Consider the following 25,425-nt stretch of genomic DNA (forward strand, 5'->3'; position numbering starts at 1 on the left):
GCTGGGCACAGTGAGGCAAGGAGTGCTGGTCAGGATGGCTGGAACACAGGGGGCGCGGAGGAGAATGGCAGAAGGTGAGAGAGAGAGAGAAGCAGACAGGGCCAAGGTCACATCCCCCCCGCCCCCCACACGCCGTGAGCCAGGATGAGGATTTAAACTTTTTTCTAAGTTCAGTGGAGAGCCACTGAAGCATTTTAAGCAAAGGGTAATGGAATCCGATTCATGTTTTTAAAAGGTTGGTGAGTTCTGTAAGACCATTCTAGTACAGAAGAATAGCAGCAGAAAACAGAGGCTGTTCTGCTCCAGCCCCTAGGTTAACTCAGCAAGGAAATGGAGGGGGAACTAGCCAGAACTCTGCCGGAGTTTGCTCAGCCCTGAAGATCCCAGCACCTGCGGAGGCTCAAAACTTCATGGCAAAAGTCTTCAGAGGGGATTCTTCGTTCTCCGCTTGAGAACCTGTAATCTACCCTAGTGCCATTTGTTATTCATGAAGAAACACAACTCAGGGTGACACCAGGGCACAGTCACGGAGGTCCTGAGACTAGGGTGTCTAGAACTTGTGAAGCAGCAAGGGTATTAGGGAACGATAAGAAGCGTCCTTGCTTTCTAATGATATTTGGAATCTGGGTTGAGGATAAAGGTTGGAATTAAGCAAAATAACTAGTATAGAATTAAGGGAATCGGGGAAAAGATAATCTTGCTATAAGGTTTGAAGCGAGATACCAAAAAGTGGATGGGAGGAAACAAGAAAATAAAGGAAAGGAAGGATTATAGGAAGGTCAGGACTAACCAGAGGGACTGAGAAGTGAAGGAGTTTTTTTTTTTTTTTTTTTAAAGATTTTATTTATTTATTTTTTAGAGAGCGAGCGAGAGAGAAACAGCATGAGAGGGGAGAGGGTCAGAGGGAGAAGCAGGCTCCCCGCTGAGCCGGGAGCCTGACGTGGGACTCGATCCCAGGACCCTGGGATCATGACCCGAGCCGAAGGCAGACGCTTAACCATCTGAGCCACCCAGGCGCCCCAAGAAGTGAAGGAGTTTTTAAGAGGCGCTGTGGTAGAGGTGTGGAGATGTGGGTCCTCCAACTGCTTTTCCACTGACAGGCTAACAGCATTAAAGGCTGTACAGAAAAATGGGAAAAAAGAAAAGCGCCACTGATAATCCTACCATCTTTTTTTTTTTTTTTTTAAAGATTTTATTTATTTATTTGACAGAGAGAGGCAGTGAGAGAGGGAACACAAGCAGGGGGAGTGGGAGAGGGAGAAGCAGGCTTCCCGCGGAGCAGGGAGCCCGGTGCGGGGCTCGATCCCAGGACCCTGAGATCATGACCTGAGCCGAAGGCAGACGCTTAACGACTGAGCCACCCAGGCGCCCCGATAATCCTACGATCTTAACTAAGCATGATTATTGCTTGGGTCATTCCCTCCTTATTTTTTCCGATGTATCTGCTTTTAATATAAAGACATTTGGATTTCTTTTTCAATCCTAAGAGTAACACATGTGAGTTGCACAAAATAAAAATCGTACCCGTCTCCCAACCCAACCTCTCAGAAACATAGGAATGGAATTGTACAATATATAGTCTTAAAAGTTAATAGTTTGTTGTGGGGCACCTGGGTGGCTCAGTCGGTTAAGCATCTGATTCTTGGTTTCGGCTCAGGTCATGATTTTAGGGTCCTGAGATCCAGCACCCTTACCCGCCCCCGCCACCTTCATCCCCCTTCAAGCCCTGCGTGGAGCCCTTCGTGCAATCCTGTGCTGGCCGTGGATCCTGCTTAAGATTCTGTTGCTCCCTCTCCCTCTGCCCCTCCCCCCATCCTGTGCGCGCTCAGAGGTTCTCTCTCTCTCAAAAAAAAAAAAGTTAATAGCTTGTTGTAGTTAAGCATTTTTCACATGACTGTGATCATAGTATATGTAATTGTGTTACTTAACATTATACAAACTATTAACTCTTTCTTTGATCTCCTTGGATTAATAATGATTGATGTCATTTTTACTTAAGTTTAAGTTCCATACGAACTTTAAAGGACAAAGCCTTTCAAAACCACTGAAAGAGGAAGATGATGGCTCATAAGCACATGAAAAGGAGCTCAATGTCAAAAGTCATTAGGAAATGCAAATTAAAACCCAAAGGAGATACCACTTCACAACTAGGAAAATGACTATCATAAAAAAAAGGCAGACAATAACAAGTGTTGGTGAGGATGTGCGAGGCTGCAACATTTATACCCTACTCAGGAGAAAATAAAGTGGTTCAGCCACTTTGGAAAACAGTTTGGCAATTTCTTAAAAAGTGAAACCTAAATTTAGCACACGACCAGAAATTCCACCCATCCGTACGTACCTGAGAGGAATGAAAACAAGTGTCCACACAAACACTAGTTACTGTTCATAACAACGTTATTCCTAATAACCACAAAAGGAAAACAACCCAAATGTTTATCAGCTGATGAATGAATACAACGGAATACTCTCCCGCAATAAAAAGAATAAAATATGGATACATGCTACCAACATGGAGGAACCTCAAAAGCATTGTGCTTCATGGAGGAAGACAGACGCTATAGGTTACATGCTGTGTGCTCCATTTATGTGAAATGTCCAGAAAAGGCAGATTTATAAAGACAGACAGCAGATCAGTGGTTGCTTGGTACTGGAGTGTTAGTGAGGATTACTATGCACAGGTTTGAGGGACGTGTTGGGGGTGATCGAAACGTTCTAAAACTGGATTATGGTGATGGCTGCACAACTTGGTAAGTTTACTGCAAAAGTATTGAATTGTACACTCACCAAACACACACACACAAAGTAGATGAAGGAGGGGGCGCTTTGAACCATTTTGGGGACACTTTTAAGACGAGTGAAATTTGGAACCTAATAAGAAATATGCAACAAACAAATTTGTAAAGTCTCTCGGCTTTTCAAATGATAACCAGATTTATCCTTAACATAATATCATCCTGAAGGTGCCTGTGTCGAAGGGTCATATCTTTGAAAGGCACAATATGAAAGGAAATTGAGTTACTGTTACATATCCTTAAACAAAAAGAATCAAACAGCAGAAGAGGAGGGCCTTGTGTTTGGTTTTTATGTTCCTATGCCGCCACCTCGTGATCATTTATAAAATGGCGCCACTCGACTTGCTTTTTTTTTTTTTTTACCTTGGATTTGTTGAGCCGTGTCTGTATACCACAAATATCCAAATGCTTGGCTGTGTGTAGGTTAAATATCTGAATGGATCGCTGAATAATTTATACTTCCAAAAAATACTGTAGTGGCAAGAACTGGATTGGGAATCTCAAAAAATAGCTTCCAGCCCCTGATCTGCTTGGTGTCAGCTTTGTGACTTTGAGCCGGCACAAGATTAATCTATGGGCCCTAACTGGCCCCAGAGTTCAAGCAGAGGCTCTCTGTAAGTTAGCGGTTAGGAGCACGGCATTGGAGTAAGTTCCTAACTACTCTGAACTTTGGTCTTCTACTCTATAAAAGAACACCCACTGCCAAGGTCCGTGTGAGAACCAAGTGTGAACATGTATGTAAAAACACTTATTTCAGAATACACTTCAGAAAAGAGTAGGCTGCGATGGTTCCCACCAGTAATCAGGTGCCTCCTGGGCAAAAATCTGACATCTCGAAGCAGTTACTTCTTCCCACCCCACCCCAAAACAATTAAGCAAAAACCCTGAAAGATAGAAGTTCAGAAAACAAAACATATGTCTTAGAATTTATCAGCCGATTGGAAAAACACATTTGAACAATTTATTTAAATACTGAGTAAAGCCAAAGGCTTCACAGAAGCTGGAATTTTACAAATAACTTGGAATCACTGATTTTTTTTTTTAAAGATTTTATTTATTTATTTGAGAGGGAGACAGAGACAGAGCATGAGTAGGGGGAGGGGCAGAGGGAGAGGGAGAAGTAGACTCCCCACCCGGCAGGGAGCCTGGGATCATGAACTGAGCCAAAGGCAGACGCATAACCGACTAAGCCACCCAGGCGCCCCTCAATGATTATTTCTAAACGATACGGAGTGACAAGGACGTCAAGGGGTGCCTGTTGTAGCCGATCCTCTCACCATCAGTATCTTACAGGTGCCTGGCAGGCTCAACATAAGCCAACCAGCACAATGGTGACCAGAGGAGACAGAATTCTTTCATTTCCCCAATAATTCAAATGAGTGTTTGCATCACTTGAGATTTTATTCCATAGGTCAGAGAAGCAGGCTGCATAAGCAGCCACACTATCTGAAACTAACAAGTGTCTACCATTTTACTCCTTCACCCACTCTATTTCCTTAGGATGTCAAAATATCGAGATGATCTTAGCTTTTATTTTCCAGGCAGGTGTTCTGGCACGACTCATACATTAAGTTTTTTGTTTGTTTTTAACAGCTTTATTGAGGGATAATTTAGATACCATAGAATTCCCTAACATACACGGTTGCCCGAGTCTTGGTAACGACATACAGTTATGTAGCCATTACCACAATTCAGTTTTAGAACAATTCTATCATATACTTTGCATTTGACCAGCCCCATAGGGAAAGAATTTACTGGATCTTTAACCTGTGGATTTAAACCATCTAGCTCTAGAACCTCGCCTAGGCATTCCTTTTGAATAAATCAAGCTTTAAAGGGAGACAAGGTAAAACTCTCAACTTTACTCCAAACAGAGGTCAATGAAACACATTCTCTCCAGGGGTCTGCAGGCTAATTAGAATATAAATTAAATAAGTTAAGAATAAAAGTTAAGACACATGCACTAATGTATATTTTGAAAAGTGTACATTATATAATTTATTACAGTTTATGCCATTTTTATGGCCACCTTTCACCCAAGGACCATCTTATTTGTTTTCTCACTCTTATAGATATGGTTAGGTGGGATAAACTGCCTGGAGCCTGAACATTTTGATCTGGCATATCCCAAGTTAATGGAAGAAATATTCCCCCTTTCTGTAATTTGGCTGTGCACACTTACGTGGGTGGGGCTGGAACTAAAACACTGCCTTAGATCCTGCAGAGGAAGAGCTTCTTCTTCAATGGGATATTTAAGAGGCCCTTTTGATTTTTGTCTTGTTTCAAAAAGCTTATTTATTCAAGAAATAATTAAATTGCCATGCTCCTCAGCCTGCAGATCCAGTACTCACAGTCTACTTCTCCCAATACAGCATCTAGTAAATATGTACACAAAAATCTCTCAATGAAAGAATAATCTGGGTATAATGCAAATGCCTCTATTTATTTATTTGCTTTTTGTTCCTGCCTTATCTCTAAGTTCGTCTATAGGTGTTTCAGAGAGGTAGTTATGTATAAACTACTTCTACTTTGGTTCCAAACACACCTTTATCTAGCCTTACAGAGTTTACTAACTCCACTCATCTTGACATTTAAATACTATTTTACTTTGTTATTTAAGTGTTCAATATGTGCTAACTCAGCCTCCTTCATATACTAAGATCCTTGTGGTTAGAGTAATTGTTTCAAACTTCGTGCATGAATAAACGAATTCTGTATTTCCTGAGCATCTTGTGCACATTGGGCACACAAAAAGCTATTTAGTAAGTACTTGTCTAATTAATAAGGATACCTCAGGTTTGTCTCCCCTCCTGTGAAGCCCCTGCCGCCTGTCCCCCCCTCCACGTACATTTATCATATAACCCAGATTTCCTAGACATTACAGATTTTCTGTCTTACTGTCCCATAAGAACAGTTGCATGTGCCACACCATATCTCTGGTCATACGGTCCTCAATAACTGTAATATGAATCCATCTCTGTTGCAATACGTCTCTGATTTCTATTCCTCCCTCTTTGCTAATAGCTCTGATTACCATTTCAAATACAGTTCCCTTTCTTTTCTTTAACTTGAGCCTCGATTTTTAACATTACAAAAGCATACTAATAGGACAAGTTTGACAATACAAAATATACAGAGTACCTCTCATCAAAGGTTATCTATTTCTTCCCTGCTGTTCCCACTTTGACTCGTACAACTCAGGGTTCCTGCACTAAGAGGGCCTAGAGAACATTCAGTACACACAGGAAGCAGCTGCGCAGTCCCCCGGGCACCTGTCGGTGGGTCGCCCACTCACTCATTCTGTGACCTTGGCTGAGTCACTCAAATTTCTATGAACCTCGGAGTCTTCCTTATAATGCTGCCCATCTCACCAGGCTGTCGAGACAAGAGAGACGTGGATGTATGCGCACTCTGTGAAGTTTAAAGCGCAATGCAAACTTAAAGGATCGCTGGGAGGGGGGTGGTTCCCTGCAGAACTCTTCGTGCCTGCTCTCCCCCAGACTTTTCGTTTCACCGCGCAATTTGAAGGGACGCGCCCAGGAGCCCGCACACCACCGCGCCCCAGCCCTGCAAGTTCACAGGCAGCAGCTTCTCCCGGCCTCGCCTCCTCAGGGACCGAGACCCAGGCCCCGGCTCGGAGACGACCGCGAGGCTTCGGGCGCCGTCTGCCGCCGGGAGGAAGGAGCCTTCCTTGCAGGGCACCCCTCTGCAGTTGTAACGCGCGCTCCCTCTTGGTCTGCTTCTGGGTCTCAATTATAAACTGGAGTCACGCCCGGCCTCAGCCCCGCCCCTCCCTCCCTCCCCCCGGCACCAGCCAAGCGAAGCCCCTCCCCCGGAAAGCCCCTCGCCGGGAAAGCCCCTCCCCCGGAAAGCCCCTCGCCGGGAACGCCCAGCCACCTTCCAAAAGGCCCTGCCAGCTTCAGCCACGCCCCACTATTTAAACTCAGGGCGCCCGCGAAGGTGGCTGGTTAGGGCCCCGCGCGGTGAATTATGGGGGGGAGGGGTGAGCCTGCAGAAGGTGGATGCTGATTGGCTCCTGAGCGAGGAGGGCGGGGTAAAAGGCGGAAGCAGGCGTTGGGGGGGTGGCTCCGTGCAATTGCAGACTGGAGCGCTCATGGAAGTGGTTAGGTGCTCCGAGCACGGTAAGGGGTCCGGGTCTTTTAGGGGCTCCCGGGATCTGTCAGTGTAGCTTGGCGTAATCATTATCAACCTCCTGTCTTCAGGGATCGTGTGCTTTCTCAAGACCGGCGTCCGCGATGGCCCGAATAAAGGAAAGAGCTTCTACGTGTGCCCGGCTAACACCTGCAGCTTCGTGCTGGCAGCCGAGTAAGTCTCGAGATGGGCATGACTGTCTGCCACCGCCAGCTCCCCTCCGCCCGGCGCCACTGGCACTAGGAGAGGTGGGGACCCTGGTGTGTGCAGCCGGGGCCTTTAAGTAGTTGGTGATCCCAGGCCAGCGTGGCGTGTTCAGGAGGCGCTCCGTTCCTGCTTCCTGTTTGGCCCTGGGCAGCTTACTCACCCTCTCTGGGCCTCCTTTTCGCCCACCTGTAAAGTGGAAGGTCAATTACAATTGGAACCTTCTGGTCCTTTCCAGCTCTGGGTTTCTTCTTGCTTGCCAGCCCTTCTGCTAGGGCATTGCCTCTCCCTGCTAAGTGAGGACATGCAGACATAGTGAAAAATAATTGGTCCCTGTTTTGCACTAGTTTCAGGCCGAACTTATTTTTAAATGTTTGAGCTTAAAACTCGCTGGTGGTCAGATTATCAACTCCTTTTAAAAAGAGGATTCTCTGGTGGCACCTGAGTAGCTCAGCTGGTTAAGCATCTGACTCTTGATTTCCGCTGGGGTCATGATTTAGGGTCCTGAGATAGAGCCCCGCTTGGGGCTGCCCACTGGGTGTAGAGCCTGCTTAAGATTCTCTCTCCCTCTCTGCCCCCCGCCCCCTTGTGCCCACTGTCTCTCACTCTGTGTCTCAAAAAAGAAAAGGATACTCTGCATTTAAGGTGTAAGATTGATAATCCAAAAAGCAGGTTACTTTAGGATTAATGCTGAAAGAAAATCAGATATCTTTTTTTATTATTATGTTATGTTAATCACCATACATTACATCAATTTTTGATAGGAAATCAGATATCTGATCAACATTCTGGTTTTACAAAATTGGAAGCTGGGACCCAGAAATGTTAAGCATCTTCTTCAAGTGAGAAAAGTTAATACAGTTGTCATAAAATGTTAATAAGGTCCACAGCCCATGTGAATTTTTAAACTTTATCACATTAGATATTTTTCCTGCTCTCTACTGAATTTGGTAGAGAAACAAATTTTCTCCATCTGATGTAAAGCACAAAGTGGATATCAATACTAGAAAATAAAGTATTTTTTAACATGTGTATATTAACTTACGTTTCCCTTACATGATTTAGATGATTTCTGTCTTTGTTGTGCTTTGGAGCTAAGTGAAGAAATTTGTTTCTGTTTTCAGATTTGGCAAATAAATTTTTAGAGAAAATACTTTCTTAGCCCTCTAATAAGTTGTCCTTTTATTGGAAAGAAATTACCGGGATCCAGTTAAGTTAAATACGAAACGATTTTGAAAAAAGCAGTGTCAAATCTTAAGATAGAAGGGACAAGCCAGTTAAGCTATCAACGACATATCATCAAGTCAGGATTTACTATTTATTTCTAATTTCTATACTGAGTTTCTTAGGTTTTGTACCTAGCTCAAGTTTCGTGAAACATGGAAGCATGTTCAGATTTGTAGGAACAAAGCATTAACGGTAGCATGGGACTCAGCTTTATGTTATTTATTTATTTTTTTTAAAGATTTTATTTTTATTTATTTGACAGAGAGAGACAGCCAGAGAGGGAACACAAGCAGGGGGAGCGGGAGAGGGAGAAGCAGGCTTCCCGCAGAGCAGGGAGCCCAATGCGGGGCTTGATCCCAGGACCCCGGACCATGACCCGAGCCGAAGGCAGATGCTCAACGACCGAGCCACCCAGGCGCCCCTCAGCTTTATGTTAAAAGAAACATACCTTTGGGGTGCCTGGCTGGCTTAGTTGGTGGAGCACGTGATCTTGGGGTTGTGAGTTTGAGCCCCATGTTTGGTATAGAGGTTATTTGAAAATAAAATCATTAAAAAAAGAAAAGCAAATCCTTATATAGAATACCATTTATGCAAATGCACTGCTGTCAAACTAGTACAATATAATAGTTATTTGATAAACTTGACCAATTTGGGATATGTCTGGTAACCAGGATATAAGCAAAACAAAGGAAGAAACAAGCGCCACATGTCATATGAGAGTACTTTAGGTCTTCACTCAAAACTGTAGCCTCAAATGTTATATATACATTCTCTCATAATAAATTGGAAAAGAAGAGTTAAAAAACTTACGCCAGGCATGAAGCAGGTTAGGAGAGCCTGCTCCTAAACAGATTGTTATAGGAAAAGGGATGATGGAAGAACCTGTGGAAAATTCACAGCCAGTCTTAGATACTTCAGCTGTTCCTGGGGGGGTGGCGGGGGGGGGGGTTGTCTCACAATGTAGAGGTCACAGAACAGTATAGTTTTGAGCTTTTGAGTCATCAGGAGAAAGGCGTATTTATTGTCATCCTGTCTTTGGGGGAGTGGGAAAAAAATGAAAGCTGTAGAGCCTTTCCCCAGAGGAATGTGCATAGACGTACAAATGTATGGGATTAACAAACCCAGTAGAGGTCATACTTGCATTCTTATGTTTAAAACCCATAGTTTAGGGGTACATGGGTGGTTCCGTTAGTTAAACGTTGGGCTGTTGATTTTGGCTCAGGTCATGCTCTCAGGGTCATGTGATCGAGTCCCGGGCCTGCTTGAGGTTCTCCCTCTCTCTCCCGCTGCCCTACCCCCTTGTGTGTGCACGTGTGCACTCGCACGCACACACACATTCTCTCAAAAATAAATAAATAAATAAAATCCATAGTTTGGATTTAATTTTAGAACGTTAATTTCTGTTGCCTCTTAAAACAAAATTTCTTTTTTTTCCCCTCCCCTCTAGTATTCCTGTCTCTCATTGTTTATTGCATGAGGACTGTGTGGTAGGGCTTCAGGGTTTGCTTCTACCACCAGGCAAGGAAGAATATAGGTAAGTGTCCAAAAGGAACATCTACGTGTATTTGCTTCTGTCTTTCCCTGGAAGAGTTACAGCCAGATGTGTTTTCCTAGAATTGACTATTCTGTAAAAATGATTTTTCACAAAGAGGATTTCTGTATGTATTGAATGCCTTCTGAGATGTTACTCCCTCACTGCAGAGCAACTGGTTAATTTGAGAATCTGGTTAATTTCAGGATCACCTGCTCTACCTTCCTCCCTCTCCCGCTCTTCAGTAGCCAGTAATGTCAGCCCACCAACAGTCATTAACTTGCAGTGACTTGTCAACTTTTCCATTCTAGTATTAGAATGAAGTAATGTCTAAAAATGTCTAAAGTATTTAAGCACTCAATAAATGTTAGTTTCCCTTCTTTTTTATGAAAACTCGGAGGTGAGGCAGGGAAATCTATATAGGTGACAGGTGATATTTGTCGTGAGTATTCAAAGGTAAGTAGGAATTCAGTAGGGGCAAGAAAGGGGTCATATTTAACAGATCAATACCCTGCATTAGGGTATGGAGTTAGGAAGTAACCAGGAATTGCAACTATTTGGTTTGGTAATAATTTAGCATGTGTTTGAGTAGAGATTTCAGAAGATAAGGCTGCCCAGGAAGGCAGGGGCCAGGTATGATGGTCATTATATGATATTCTGTGCAGTTCAGAATGTATATATTCTAGATCAATCCCCCCCACCCCCCCCATATTGGCATTTCAGTACCATCTTCACATGTCACTTAAATACCAATTCTGCTGTTTTTCTTAATTGAGTTGTGGATACAATAAGATGCATTGATTTTTAAGTGTTCAGTAGTTGAGTTTGAGAAATTGATATAACCAAGCCTCAGTCAAAATACAGAAATATTTCTCTTACCCCATTAAGTGCCATTGGACCCCCTTCTACCATAGGGATCCACTGTTTTGATGCATTCTTTTATGTCTGGTTTCTTTTATGTAACAGTATCTGTGAAATTCATCCATGTGGTTGTGTGTATCCATAATTCTTTGTTACTGCTGAGTTGAATTCCACTCTGTGAATATCACAGTCTGTCGTGCTTATTTGTCATCTATATATCTTCTCTGGTGAAGTATCTGTTTAAATCTTTTGCCCATTTTTTTCATTGAAAATTTTATTGAGGTAATTGTAGATTCCCATGCATTTATAAGAAATAGTACAAAAAGACCCCCTGTAGACTTTACCTAATGGTAATATTTTGCAAAGTGTATGTAAATAGTATATAATATTACAATTAGGATATTGATTCAGTCCACTGATCTTATTTATGAAGATAGTTTTCCTTGTACTAATGTGTGTGTGTGTGTGTGTATAGATTTAGTTCTATACAGTTATCGTGTAGTTTTTTTGTATGCACTACCACAGTCAAGATATGGGACAGTTCCTTCACCACTGAATTCCTCTACCCTGCCTCCCACTCCCTCCACGTCATCTCTGGCAACCAGGAATCTCATCTCCGTTTCTAAAGTTTGCCATTTCAGAAATGTTATATCAATGGTATCATAAAGTGTAACTTTGGGGGATTTTTGCCTACTTTAAAAATTGTGTTGTCTTTTTATTACTGAATTTGAAGAGTTTTTTATATATTCCCTATACAAGTTCTTTGGCAAATACATATATAATGAATATTTTCTCCAAGTCTTTGGTTTTCGTTTTCTTAACTCCCTTTTGAAAAGTAGAAATTTCTCATTTTTATAAAGTCCAGTCTATCATTTTTTTGTCCTTTGTGCTTTGTGTGTTCTCTCTGAGAAATCTTTGCTTGCCGCAAGATCACAAATTTCTCCAAGGGTTTCTTCTAGAGGTTTTATAGTTAGTTTGTTTTCTTAATGGCTTTTCTGCTTAGTCTGTGATCTACTTCAAATTAAGTTTTGGTATCTTATGAGATAGGAGTAGGTCATTTATTTTTCCATATATTACTGAATGAATATTGTTCAGTTGTCTTAGCACCATTTTGGCAGACTTTCCTTTCGCCATGGAAATGCTTGGCACTTGGTAAAAAATCAGTGATTACCATGTTATGGATCTGTTTTTTTGAACTTGCTAATTGTTCTGTTGGTCCTTTTGCCTATCCTGACACAATCAGGTAAGATAGTATCAGTCTTCCAACATTCTTCTTTTTCAAGATTGGCTATTCTGGGTCATTTGCATATAAAATGTAGCATCGAATTCTAAATTTCCTTAGAAAAACTTGTTGGTATTACACTGAATCTGTATAGATCCTTTTGGGAAGAACTGACATTAATGTTGATTTTCCAGTCTATGAGCATAGTGTATTTATGGCTTTTTTTTCCCCAGCATTGTTGAATAGTTTTCACTGTAGAGTGAGTACTCTACTCTTTTTGTTATGATTTTTGATGCTATCGTAAATGGTATTTTTAAATTGTTCACTTTTTTAAAAAGATTTATTTGTTTATCTGAGAGAGAGAGAGAGAGAGAGAGTAGGGGGAGGGGCAGAGAGAGAGACTCTTCAAGCAGACTCCCCGGTGAGCACGGAGCTCCACATGGGGCTCAGTCTCATGACCCTGAGATCATGACCTGAGCCAAAACCAAGAGTCAGATGATCAGCCAACTGAGCCACGCAGGCACTCTGAAATTTTCACTTTTTGACTGTTTTTTTTTGTTAGTACAGTGAGGCTTGTAAGCCTCTAGAGCATGAAGTCAGGATGTCCTGACACCTAAAACCATTTACGCGATGCTGGGGGTGGGGGGACCCTCTACCATATGGGAAGACTGTTCTAGGTTGTAGGAAGCCACTGAAGAATGTTTGGTCCAATTTGCATTAATAAAAGAGGAGCTCTGAGGACGGTTGGTTAGAAAGGAAGATGGTGGAGGCAAGGAGACTGCTGATACAGAAGTGCCATTAAATGTCTAGTAAATGGCATCGTCAGTATTGCTTACTGCCATAGTCTCTTCTGTGACAGGAAGATGAGGCAACTAACATTTAGAGAGGTTAGGAAAGGAAGCAGGTCCCAGGGTTGTGGAGTGGCATTGCTGGGATTCAGACCACGGTCTAACTGATTCTAGATGAATCCACGTTAGTCTCTAAGTGGAAGGTGTGCTTGGATTGAGGCATTGGCAGTGGAGTTGGGTGGACTTAGGTTGTGGAAAACTTGCTGAAAGAAAATCAGTAAGACAACTTTCTGGTGGGGCATTTAAGCATGTACCTTTCTCCCTCATTTTCCCCTCAGGAATAGTGACCCTGGCAGTCCCGGCTTCCCTGGGTTGTGAGGATTCGGTGAGGTCATGGATCTGATGCACACGGTCTGGCGTTTGGCTCGCTGTGAGTGCTCAGTAAATGGTTGTTAAGTTGGGATTTATGGGTGATGAGTTTACCATTAAGCAAGACAAGGAAAGAAAGGTAACATAGATGGAGGTTTGGGATGTGTGGCCAACACAGACAGCTTTGAACTAATCATGTCTTAGGTATATATGAAACCAGCTAGAGAAGTCAGTGCAGCTCCAAAGAAAGGTCTAGGCTCAAGATGGAATTTTGAGAATTTACCACAAACATTCTTCATATTAGGGAGATGAGGCTGAGAGTTGATCATTATTTTAAAATAGAAAAGTAAGAGCGCCTGGGTGGCTCAATCGTTGGGCGTCTGCCTTCGGCTCAAGTCATGATCCCAGGGTCCTGGGTCGAGTCCCGCATTGGGCTCCCTGCTCGGGGGGAAGCCTGCTTCTCCCTCTCCCACTCCCCCTGCTTGTGCTCCCTCTCTTGCTGTGTCTCTCTCTGTCAAATAAATAAATAAAACCTTTAAAAATAAAGAAATTAATTAATTAAAAAAAAATAAAATCGAAAAGTAAAGGGGTACCTGAGTGGCTCAGTCCGTTAAGCGTCCGACTTTTGATTTTGGCTCAGGTCACGATCTCAGAGTTGTGAGATTGAGCCCTGTGTCGGGCTTCTCGCTAGGTGTGGAGCCTGCTTAAGAGTCTCTGTCTCCCCCCCCCCCCAAAAAAAAATAAAATAGAAAAGTAAAGTATGCAAATGTTTTTCTTTTAGCCCAAGTCTAGAACATCATTACTAGGAGGTACTTACTGGAGGTTTTAAAAGGTTGTTTTAGGACAAATAAAATACAGTCATACAACACACAATAAATAAAAAACAAAAAACAAACAAGTACCCTGACTGGTAGTACAGACTGGAAATTTTAACAGAATTAGGTATGCCAATAGATGACTTCCTTAGCAGACAGTTAGTGCATATAGCCAGAACCCCTGTAGTCTGGAGAATGACCTCAGGGAGTATAACCTTTTCTTCTGAAAACTGAACTTAAAGTACTTCACATCTTTGACTTAATTCCAGTATGTTTGAAGCTTAACCCAACTAGGAGACAGGTGCAGCAGAGTAATGAGAAGGAGGTGTAAGCCCCGGGGAGGCTAAGATGCCCATTTTTCTTCATTCCTTGGCATGTAGGTGCATTTGCATGCAGTTCTCTAACTTAAACACCAGATGGTGCCACTCACCAGCATTTGACTGACCCTTCAGCCTTGGCCCTCTGTTTAGGAACAATAAAGAAACAGTTACTCAGTAGAACCAGAGGGAAGAACTCTTGCCCTGACTTGAATGATGTGGCACACACACCTTGATTTACAAATCAAGTGTGGACATTGTCACTGAGCTTCCTAAGTTCTTGTTTGCTCCCCTCCCGTTTCCCCCTCCTCTCCTTTGTCTTTCAACTTCTCAAGGATAGAGAATCAAAATAGATGGAAGTATTCTTTTATCTATAACTAGGTAAAACAAGTTTTCGTTCTTTAAAAAACTGGTTGTTGTGGGATGTTCAAAATATTTTATTTTTAGGGGCGCCTGGGTGGCTCAGTCGGTTACGCAGCTGCCTTTAGCTCGGGTCATAATCCCAGGGTCCTGGGATCCAGCTGGTTGGGCTCCTGCCCAGTGGGGAATCTCCTTCTCCCTGTCCCTCTACCACCCCTCCAATCGTGCGCTCGCTCTCTTGCTCTACTCTCTCTCTCAAATAAATAAATAAAATCTTTAAAAAAATATTTTTAATAACATTTGAATCTTTGCATGTCTAGCAGATTCCTTTGTGTGGTTGGTTATTGGGTAAAATTGGGGTGCAGATGATATAGCCCAGTGATGATTTTCTGAGGAGATGATAGAAATTTGGGTATAAGCCAGGCCCGTGCAGAAGCACCTTAAGTCCTACCACCCCATGAAGAGCCCCCCTCAATAAAGTTAGTACATCTTGTATTTATATTGTAGAGTATCATGCACTGTGCTATGTAATGGAAGGAATCCTTGTATGTGAAGGCTATTAGCTCTGTGTGTCACAATTACTGTTCCCACTTTGCCTTTTGTCTTATAATTTTGCTAATGGTATTTTTGCCATATGGAAGTTTAAACCTTTTTTTTTCACGGCCGTAGGGTAGCGGAGAGCCATGTTGCTGCCCCTCAGTGGCTTCTGCAGCTGAACATTTAAAACTTTTGTGTGGCCAGAATTACTAAATCCTTTACCTTTCAGCTGCAGGGCTTCAGGTCCCACTTAGAAAAGCCTTCTTCACGTTAGGATTAAAAAAAAATTCATCTCTCTTTTTTTACCCAGAACATTTACAGTTGCATTTTTTACGTTTGCATTTTCGTTCCATCTCGAATTTTAATGTAAGAGAATGAGGTAGAAATCCAGCTTTATGTTTTTCTAGTGCTGGTGCATATAAACAAGGGAACCTGTATTCCTAAGGGGCTCTGACACCACTGGGGTAAGAGTCAGACACAGGAAGGCTGGTGCCCAGCGCGATCTGCACGTAGTACCATTAAATTGGATGTGGTTCAAATGCAGGCGCTTCTGTGATCTAGTAAGACCTGCAGTAAGGGGTTAATGCTGGTGCAAGTTACTGAGATAGTGTAGGAGTTGAGACTGGCCTTGAATGACCTTTAAAATTTGGATACAGTAAAAGATAAGTACTTGGGGGCTGTAAGCGGAAGTGTGGATATAGGAATAAGCAAGAGGGTCAGAGGGAGTGAACTAATGATTATTATTGCTTAGCAAGTCCTTAATATGGGTCAGGCGTTGGTCTGAACCTTATCTTTACATGTATTAATGCATGTGGTCTTCACAGTGATCTTATGAGGTAGGTACTTCTTTTGTTTTGTGTGTGTGTTTTGTTTTTTTTTTTTTTTGGCCATCTTAGAGAAAAGGAAACTGGCACAGAGACTAGTCAAGTGAGGTATCTGAGGATTCAGAGCTAATTATGTAGTGAGGCTGGGATTCGAACCAACGGAGGATGACTCTGGAGCCCGAGAGACTCCTGGCCTGGCTGAAGTGAACGTGCTTGAGAGTGTAAGTCTGGGTTAGACGACCAGCCTTTAGGAAGAAGGGAGGATATGGCTTCTCGTGAAGCATTGAAGAGGTCTGGCTTCCTCTGGCTGTGTTCCTCATTATTGTTTATTGCTTACGTCCTGGGAAATAATGGGTATACTGCAGAAATTATACTCTTCTTCATAGCAGAATCAATATTTGATTTCTCTGAGAATATATTTCCATTGCTTTCTTTGTTGATTTGCAATTTAATAAACATAACAAACTTTTTATCCTAAAAACAGAGAAGCCCATCCAGATTGGTTTTAATAAAAACACAAGTACAAGCATTTTTAGCACCGTGCCTAGAACATATACATGCTTAGTAGTTAAATCATACATGTGTTGTTTTCTCTCTTCTTGGTCTCCAAGTTCCTGCCCTTTTGAAAGTCTGCGGTGGCTTGGGCTTTCAAATAGATATGATTTATGAGATATTCTTGTCTTGATACACTTAAAATAACAGCAGAAATTTATTCTTGCCAATACGTTGAATTGTTATGCATTTGAAGCATCTCAGAAATTTTATTACACATGTTCAATATAATATCCTATTGCTGTGAGAAAAACTAAAGAGACCAGTAAAATTTTTTTCAGAAAATTGTGAGCTTGAATGGGAAAATTATGAGTTTGTATGAGAGGGGCTGGACCTATTTTCTTTTTACTTTGACTTTTATGGAACACTTGTTCATTTGAGGCTTATCTTTGCTTACATGTCCAGGTGAAGTAATGACATCCGGGTATTTTGAATTGGGACTCAGACTGTCTTGATTCATGTTGTATATCACGGGACTAACTTAAGAAGTTAGAGAAGAGCAAGAAATTAAACTGAAAGAAAGGAGAAAGAAAGGATTAATGTAGGTAAAAATGGAATTTAATGAGTTCAATAACAGCAATAAATAAAATCCAGAAAGTAATTGATCAAGAAAACAGAGAAGGCCCTAGTATACAGTATGAGAAATAAGCAGTTACTCTTCAGATATATTAAAATTCATTGTGACATTGTTTTTAGTAGCACAAAATTGGAAACAACCAAACTGTCTATCAAGAGGGTTCTGGATAAATAAATAATGGAACTCTAAATAGTGGGAAACTAACTGTGCAGCTGTAGGGGGGAAAAATGTGTGTGTGTGTGTGTGTGTGTGTGTGTGTGTGTGTAAACCCTTTATATGTTCTTCTAGAAAAATTTTGAAGACATTTAAAAAAAAAGGAAGGTATTTAGTAGTATGGATACTATGCTATCTATTGGTGTGGAAAAGGAAATTAAGATTCATATATTTATATTGATCTGAATATACATTTAAAAATCCCTGGGAAGGTAAACAGAAAGCTAATAGGAATGGTTACTTGGAAGGGATGGGAACTGGGCATATAGGGTACTGTGAGGGGGTCCTTTTCATGGCCATTTTATACTTTTTGGTTGAGTTTATTACCTAGTTAAACAATTAAGCAAAATGATATTTGAAAGCTCTTCTTTGACTGACTATTCAATGTGTTTGAGGAATCATTTTGGGTAAGGAAAAAATCAGCTCACTCTATTTAATTCTGTGATACTGAACCATTATGCACAAAAGGCAAGGCATACTTGGGAATAAGGAGATCACATATGGTTGTAGCCTTCCGGTTGCTGAAAATGTGGTCGGGCAGACAGGCAGATATGAGTGTAATACAACTAAATACAACAGAAATAGAGAGATAATACAGTGGATGAACAGGGAAGGGAATGGGGCGAAGACCCTGCAAAGGAGGTATGGCTCGAGCTGGACGTTGAGGGACCTGTAGGACTTTGACAGCTGGTGATGGGGGAGTGGTGGGCAAATAGGGATAAAGAGGGCATCCTTAGGAGGGAGGGAGGATCACATGCAAGTCTGGGACGCCAGAGCGCATGCGAGGCTTCGTTTGCTAATGGAGCAGCATAGCCATTTCTGTGTAGTGGGTGTGTAGGCTGTGTTTACTGGTGCAGGGACAGTCTTGTGTTGGGATGCATGTCTGAGGTAAGCTTGGTTTTTTTAAATGGGAAATTGCAAATATATACAAGTAGATAAGATAGAATAATGCAGCATACGAACTTCAACAGTTACCAACTCATGCCAGTCTGGTTCTGTGTATGCTCTACCCACTGTAGCCCCCAGCTCCTGCCGTATTTCGGAACAGACCCCAGATAACATCACTTCTTCTGTAAATGTTTCAGTGCATGGCTCTAAGAGATAGGGATTCTCTGTCTTTTGAACCAGTTGGAGGGCAGATTTCCAGGAGCTTCATAGATGTCATAAATAGTTTATTTTTAATAATTTTCTGTTTATTTGTTTAAATCAATAAATAAGGTTCACAGTTGCAATTGACTGATATGTCTTTGAAGTCTCTGGAGTTCTCTCTCCATTTTCTTCCCCCCTCGTAATTTATTTTTTGAAGGAAGGCAGTTGTTTGTCATGGAGCATTTCCCACTGTCAAGATTTACAGATCACATCCCCGTGGCCGAGCTCTGTGTGTTCCTGTTGTTTGTATTTTCCGTAAATTGGTAATTGAATCTGGGGGTTTGACCTGAACCGGGTTAGTTTTTGTTTGTTTTGGTTTGGCTTAGTTCTGTTTTGTTTTACCACATAGATTGTTCCATGGTTTCCCATCAGGGATACCTAACGTCTGGTTATCTCTCCTTTTCTGATTTTAGCAGCCACTGCTGATCATGTTTCTATTTTAGTCATTCTTTGCAGAGTAAAAAGAATAAACCTGTGTACATGTTGGTTTCCACAACTCCTCTTTTCTTTCATTTCTTAGCCCTTATACATACCCCGTGCAGTAGAGAATTTTTAAATGTAAATGTAGGAGTAATTGGTTTCAAGTGACCTTCCAAAACATTGCAAGATGTTTTTTGGTTGAAAAAGAAATTTATCTCGTTGTAATGGATTTCCACAGCCTTGATTGTTTGTGTTTTATACTTCATTAGATTGTTCTTCCAGTGCATTAGAAGTAAGGCGGCGGGGAAGCAATGGTGCGGAAGTATCCCATGGCAGGTAGGAGTTATTCCTGTCTTCAAACCTGCTCTGCTAAGACTGTTTAATCTGTGGTGTTGCCCGAAAAGACCTTGAAGTCCAGTATAAACTGGTTGGTCTTCATCATACTGTCTCTGAAAGATAGTTCTTTTCTTTAAGCAACGTGGACCCTATCGGGTCTTCTAATTCAAAGGACTATTTGGTTATAGTGGAGATTTAATTATTTGCCTCCTATGTCACTTAAATATTTTTCAAGGTCTTAAATGTGGTCACTGTTCTGTTTAGGAAAAAATTTGGATTTACTTGACTGACTTCAGCATCTTTTTATAGACTGGTTATCTCCTTGATGTTGGTATAAGCAGGGTGTCATTTGTAAGGTCCTAGACCGTGAGAGACTGATAGATGCCCAGCGCATGAGGGGCTCGGCCCAGGGAAGCGACAAGACTTCCATTGGTCGAGGTGTAGCTCAGACTTATGACTCTGGATTCCTACAGTGAAACCGCCCTAAAGCCAAACTCAAAGCAAGCATAAGACACTGTATATGTTTGGGGATAAATTCATCTCGAGAGAGTAATTTTTTGTGAAAGGTATACATTGTGGCTGTTACAACTGCAAAAGCACTTGATTTGGTCACTACTTGTCCTTGAGGCCCGGGAAATCAGTAGTCACGGACAGAGAAGGAACCAAGCATTGAAAGTACTGTTCAGAAACTAATACTTTGTGTTAGGTACCTAGTCTTTCCTAGAGGCAGAAACGGTCCCAGGAATGTTCAGAACTACTGGACTACTGTTTCCATTTCCTCTGAAAAAAGGGCATTCTAGATATGATGCTCACATTAATGTTTTATATTAAGCTTATTTTCTTTGTCTTTTAGGAGCCTCGTTCCAAAGAGCATTCTGTAACCAACAAGTCTCAGCATGCCTGTGAGCCTCTTCATTATCTTTCCACCCAGCAGAGAAACCCATTCAAGGTCCTGGACAAGAATCAAGAACCATCTCTCTGGAAACAGTTCACCAAAGGCGAAGCTGGGGATAAGATGAATGATAAGAAGCAAAAGGAAAAGGCAGATGTGCTCTTGGATCAAAAGAAGGAATGGAAGCCTGAATCCAACTGCTGGACGAAGCAAGATCTCTCATCTGGCCTGGAGGTAAAGAAAAAACAACCTGCACCTCAAGAGCAGCTGCAAGGGGAGAAGACAGAGTTTCAGCGTGCAGCAAGGGAGAATGAAGGGATGCACATAAGAAACCTTTCTGAGGTTAAATCCAAGCAGTGCCATGGTGAGGAGCTGAGGAAACCATCTGGGTCTCTTCAGGAGAAATCACACATTGAGAGTCATCCTGTCCAAAAAAAATCAGGGCCTCTGAGGGAAAAGGAAACCAAGCCTTTGCCTGGAATTATTCACAGTCAGAACCCAATAAGCAAGCCCCAGAAAGGGGAACACGTCAGCAAAGAGCACCCCAAGAGCCAGGAGGCTAGAGAAACAAAGGCAAGGGACGAGCCAGGCTCGCAGACCGCCCGACAGTCAGAGCCTGGGGATGGGCCTGCGCCACCGGCCACAGGGCGCTCCCTGGGACAGAGGCCGGAAGCGGCCTCCAGCGATGGCGACGAGAATAATGCCGTTTTCACTTCCTCTGAGCCTCCCTTGCTCTTTGACTCAACTCCGGACTCACACAAGGAGGAGAACCTCCCGTTCCCTGGTCAGAGTGTGCAGAGAAAACCATCTCCTGTCTCGGGTGTTTCCAGGAAGGTGGAGCCTTCAGACCCAGCAGCCCAACGTGTGTACCTCACAACACAACTGAAGCAAAAGAAGGTAACTACTGACCTACCATGTGCTTTGTTTTTAAGGTCAGAGCATTGCTTGCTGGGGTCCACGAGCAAGTCAGACATGTCAACGTGAGAAGGGTTTTGTGGGTGAATATTTAGGTTCTGTCTTTTCCTGGGTTTATATTTTCAGGGTTAGTCAATCTGTCGGGTTTAAAACAAAACCAAACCAAACACTGGTTTTCACACATACACTTAAAGGATGCTGATTTCAGAGTTTTCACATTTTAGGCTACTTTAATCTGAAACTGTCTTTCTAACAACTTGAGGCGGGAGGTCATCTTACAGGATCTGTTTTTCAGAGCACACTGAGATCGGTGGACATCCAGGCTCTTCCAGACAAGGGTCAGAAGTTGCTCCAGCAAATTCAGGAGTTGGAGGAAGCCCTTGGTGCTCTTGCCCTCACTGCAGAGCCAGGTAAAATGGGTTACGCCCCAGAACTCGGGGTTTGCAGGAACTTTAAAAGAGACATTCGAGAAGCCCTTTCAATAAAGAATATGTTGACCCATTCACCTTTCCATCTGATTATCTACTTCTGAGCTTTTCAAAATTACACTTGTGATTTATAAAAACTTCCTTCATTTCCTGTGGACTCAACTCTTTCCCATCGTTTAAGAACTTTTCAGTGCTGTGCTCTTGAGGTCTTCCCCAGCTCGTTGGAGTGGTAGTGATCCCACCCTCTTTTGACCTCCTCTCACACATATAATTCCTTTGCTTTCCTGAACTGTAGCCTGTTCTTTCCTTGTTTTTTTGTTTTTACTGAGCAGACACTAATGAGAAGAGTAACGCTCCAGTACCACAACAGAGACACTCCACCAAAAGTACCACTGAGCCCCCTCACTTGGTGCCTCCCCGACCCCTGCAGGGCCAGGGTCTCCAGCCTCTGGGTTCTCAAGGACTGAAGGCTGCCTGCCCGGTAGCTGCTGGGGGATCCAGTTGGTGCTATGGAGGTAAGATCCAGGGGCCTGGCCCTGGGGTGAATAGCTACCCCTACAAGTTAAAGGCTGCCAAGGAGATGTCTCTGTGCCCATGTGAAGGGAGAGGCCGTTCTGGAGTTGTCAGTTGCTTGTATGATACAGATTGTGATGCTCAGCTGAGCTTTGCACGGCGTTTAGATTTCTGTGCCTGCCTTGTTCACCGGCCGTAATCAGTCAACCCAATGGCCGGCACACGGGAATCCTCTCGTAAATGTTTGTGAATGAAAACTTAAACTTACACCACGATGAGGTAGGCAGACCAGCGGGCACATGTGCACCCCATGTGTTAAGGCAGAGCAGAGAAGTGACGGAAGTCAAGCTGATGACCAAAGACCCACCGAGAGGAGTGACACCCTATTTAAATGACTTTCCGTCCTGAACTTTCCAGAAAACTGTGGTTCAGAAGTAACTGCAAATAAAGATCATATGTCCTAGGATGGGTTGGTTTGCTGATCAGGAGACGGGACCCGAGCTCACTGGTCTGGTTGGCTGGCAGTGACTGGAAAAACTAAGGCCAGTTTTCTCCCAGCTGAGGAGCACTAGAGAACTGGAACAGGAAAAGGAAAGAAGCAAGGAAACAGAAAAAGGAAGGAAAGGGAGAAAGTGGAAGAGTGGTAGTTAACAGGGGGTCAGAAATAGATTCGGTGCCAGATGCAGCTGAGGTCAGCCTAAAAAGGAACAGAAAATGCGTTCGTTTCGGGGCGCCTGGGTGGCTCAGGTGGTTAAGCATCCGACTCTTGATTTCAGCTCAGGTCATGATCTCAGGGTCGTGAGATCAAGCCCTGCGTTGGGCTCTGTGCTCAGTGGGGAGTCTGCTTGTCCCTCTCCCTCTGCTCCCCCCCGCTTTGCACACTCACACATACGTGCATGCTCGCTCTCTCAAAATCCTGGCACAGTGCGGTCAGCGTGTGAGGTGCACATCAGGGGCTGTCTCCCTGTCTACCTAAACATCCACGGATTTAACCTAGCCCAGCCTTCCCTGTTGCTGGCTTCCCTTCTTTGCACCCAGCTCCAAGGATCTTGTCTTCCTAAAATAATGATGGCATTACCTTTTCCTCTGCCCCCTCTTTGAAACTGGAGAAAAAGAAAAAAGGCCTACCAAAAATACTACAAGTTCTCTTTTTATTACACTTTCTGTTACTTTGCCCTTTATTATGGTATGCGTGTGGTTAAACAAACAAACAGGAAATGGGGCTAGAGGAGCCTGTGAGGAAGGAAAATCGAGGGGCGAGAATTTGTAGTGCGCGCAGATCGGTTACCTGGCAAATCGTGAATTGCCGGTTTGCATCGTTAGCCAGGGCGGAGCACTTGTGACCCTTTAGATACCACCTGTCTGTACGCAGGTCCTACGAAACAGGACGGCCCCCATGCCATGTGGGAAATCATAAGTAAAGCCATTGATGAGCTGCACGCGTCCCTTGAGTCTCGGCCCGGTGAGACAGCCGTGGCAGAGGATCCAGCTGGGCTGAAGGTGAGCCAGGGGAGGCTCGTGGTGCAGACCGTGCTCGAAGAGTGTCCCTGCACCACGGACTGGGAGACCCTGGGGGGCTGCCCTCCTGATGGATCTTTCCTACAGATAATGCTTTCGTGGCTTCCCTTCTAGTATTTTCTCCTCCTGTTTAGCACTGAGAAGAAAGTACAAAACCCACTTTTTTTTTTCTTAAAGCCACAAAATTCTGTAGGTCGATAGCAATAGAAGACCCATTTATTGAGCTTCGGTAGGTGCCACAAGGATGCAAAGGACTTACTGCTCTTAACTAGTTGGGGGGAAGTACATCTACAATATATATGAAACAACTAGAAAATGACACGAAAACAAAGGTAAAATGTGCACTGTAACGGACCACAGATGGTATACAATGTACAAAAGGAATTCAAAATAAGGGAAGAGTCACCGTAGGTAAAGAATTCTTTGTTGCCTGCCTACCCTGTGCCTTCACAACGTTGCAAGCCCGAAGTAGTAGAGAGGGTAAAGCCAAACACTGCGGTTAGAGAGAAGAGGCCACGAGCAGGACTAGCCAGTGAAGATGGGGAGCAGGTGACATCCCTGAGCGGGGCCCTCCCTGGCAGTACAACCTGGCACAGGGAAGCAGCTCAGATAGCCTCGCTCAGGAGATGGGATGACATCACATAGAATCGTGAGCCAGGTGTTTTCTGAAGATTGTTTTTGTCACGGGGTACAAGATGAGTAAGAAAAGACTGGAAGGGGGTGTCCGCCAAATTTATGACTCACGGTGCAGATGGGGACATTGCCTACAGAGAGGAGAGTCGAATTTAAGAGAGAATGAGGAAGAACCGTCGGAATGGTTCATCAGTGAAAGGAAGGGGGCCGGCCAGAGGTCTTGGTTGCAAGCAGTAGAAACTGCCTGGCTGATTAAAGCAGACAGAATGAGGCTCTCACTTGAGGGACGCTCTTGATAGACGTGCTGGCCAGTAGGGGCAAGTCTGTCTCGGGCAGGACGTGCGGTCACCCTGGGTGAGAGGTGGAGTCAAGGACCTCTGAGGTGCAGTGAGCAGCCCCATGACAGCTGGAATATTGGGAGGATCGCTTACAGAAAAGAGGAGAGGAGAGCGTGGAGTCCGTGTAGTCAGGATCCAGCCCCTCCTGAGGAATTTATACTCAGCTTTTGGTTCTTCCCTTTGTCAGCTCCCTTTGCTACTGCACCAGAAGCAGGCGTTGGCCTGGTTGCTGTGGAGGGAAAGTCAGAAGCCACACGGAGGAATTCTGGGTGAGTCTGGTGTTACGTTAAGAGCCAACGTGCGTATTGTTTCATTTGATCCTGTCAACAGCTCTGGGATGGGCATTCTGCTGCCCACCTTTTACAGATGAAGAAACGGAGGTGCAGGATGGTAAAGCAACATAGTCAAGAGTATACAGCTGTAGGATCGGTCAGGTCGTGGCTGCAGGTGGTAGAAGCTGACTGTGGCTAATTAAGCAGAGGGAGAGTTCATTCTCTGGTGGCACAGAGAGTTTCTGGGAGGGGTGGAGAGCCAGGCTGGAGGCCAGACGTCTAGGAGCATGGCCAAAGTCAAGTAAGAACCTGAGTGTCTTGTGGGAACTGTCATGGCTGCTTTGCTCCATCAGACTCTAAAGGAAAGCGTTGCCACCCCAAAGTCAGAGACTCCTGTCTCCACCCCTTCCTGCTTCCTGAAATCCTGAAAAAGGATTTCACAGGGAGCCTCTTTTCTCAAGTTGCTTACATCTGAATTGAACTCTTGTGTGAGTACGTGTGTTCTCCAGAGCCAAGGCACACTGCCGGGGCCTTAGGTGCAGGGGACCCTAGAAAGCCAGTTTTCTGTGTTCTGCTTTGGAGACTCACCGAACTAAAATTTTCCAAGGTGCTCAGCTTCTAGAAAACATGACAGATGGCCACAATGGCTAGTGAGTGGCTGTGATGG

The 25,425-nt window shown here is 43.5% G+C and overlaps 1 protein-coding gene across 1 annotated transcript in view; it reads left to right on the forward strand.

Moving 5' to 3' along the window:
* Positions 1 to 6,904: 6,904 nt before the first annotated feature.
* TTF2 (transcription termination factor 2) overlaps positions 6,905 to 25,425 on the forward strand; it is a 39,245-nt gene continuing 20,724 nt past the window's right edge. Inside the window, exons 1-9 of the mRNA XM_021689997.2 lie at positions 6,905 to 6,937; positions 7,019 to 7,121; positions 9,826 to 9,912; positions 19,183 to 19,249; positions 20,103 to 21,038; positions 21,352 to 21,466; positions 21,817 to 21,999; positions 23,370 to 23,497; positions 24,674 to 24,755. Of these exons, the coding sequence (XP_021545672.2) occupies positions 6,910 to 6,937; positions 7,019 to 7,121; positions 9,826 to 9,912; positions 19,183 to 19,249; positions 20,103 to 21,038; positions 21,352 to 21,466; positions 21,817 to 21,999; positions 23,370 to 23,497; positions 24,674 to 24,755 (1,729 nt within the window). The 5' untranslated portion in view covers positions 6,905 to 6,909. The remainder of the gene's footprint in view (positions 6,938 to 7,018; positions 7,122 to 9,825; positions 9,913 to 19,182; positions 19,250 to 20,102; positions 21,039 to 21,351; positions 21,467 to 21,816; positions 22,000 to 23,369; positions 23,498 to 24,673; positions 24,756 to 25,425) is intronic.

Source organism: Neomonachus schauinslandi, chromosome 4 (genome assembly GCF_002201575.2).
Source record: "Neomonachus schauinslandi chromosome 4, ASM220157v2, whole genome shotgun sequence".
Classification (NCBI taxonomy): domain Eukaryota; kingdom Metazoa; phylum Chordata; class Mammalia; order Carnivora; family Phocidae; genus Neomonachus; species Neomonachus schauinslandi.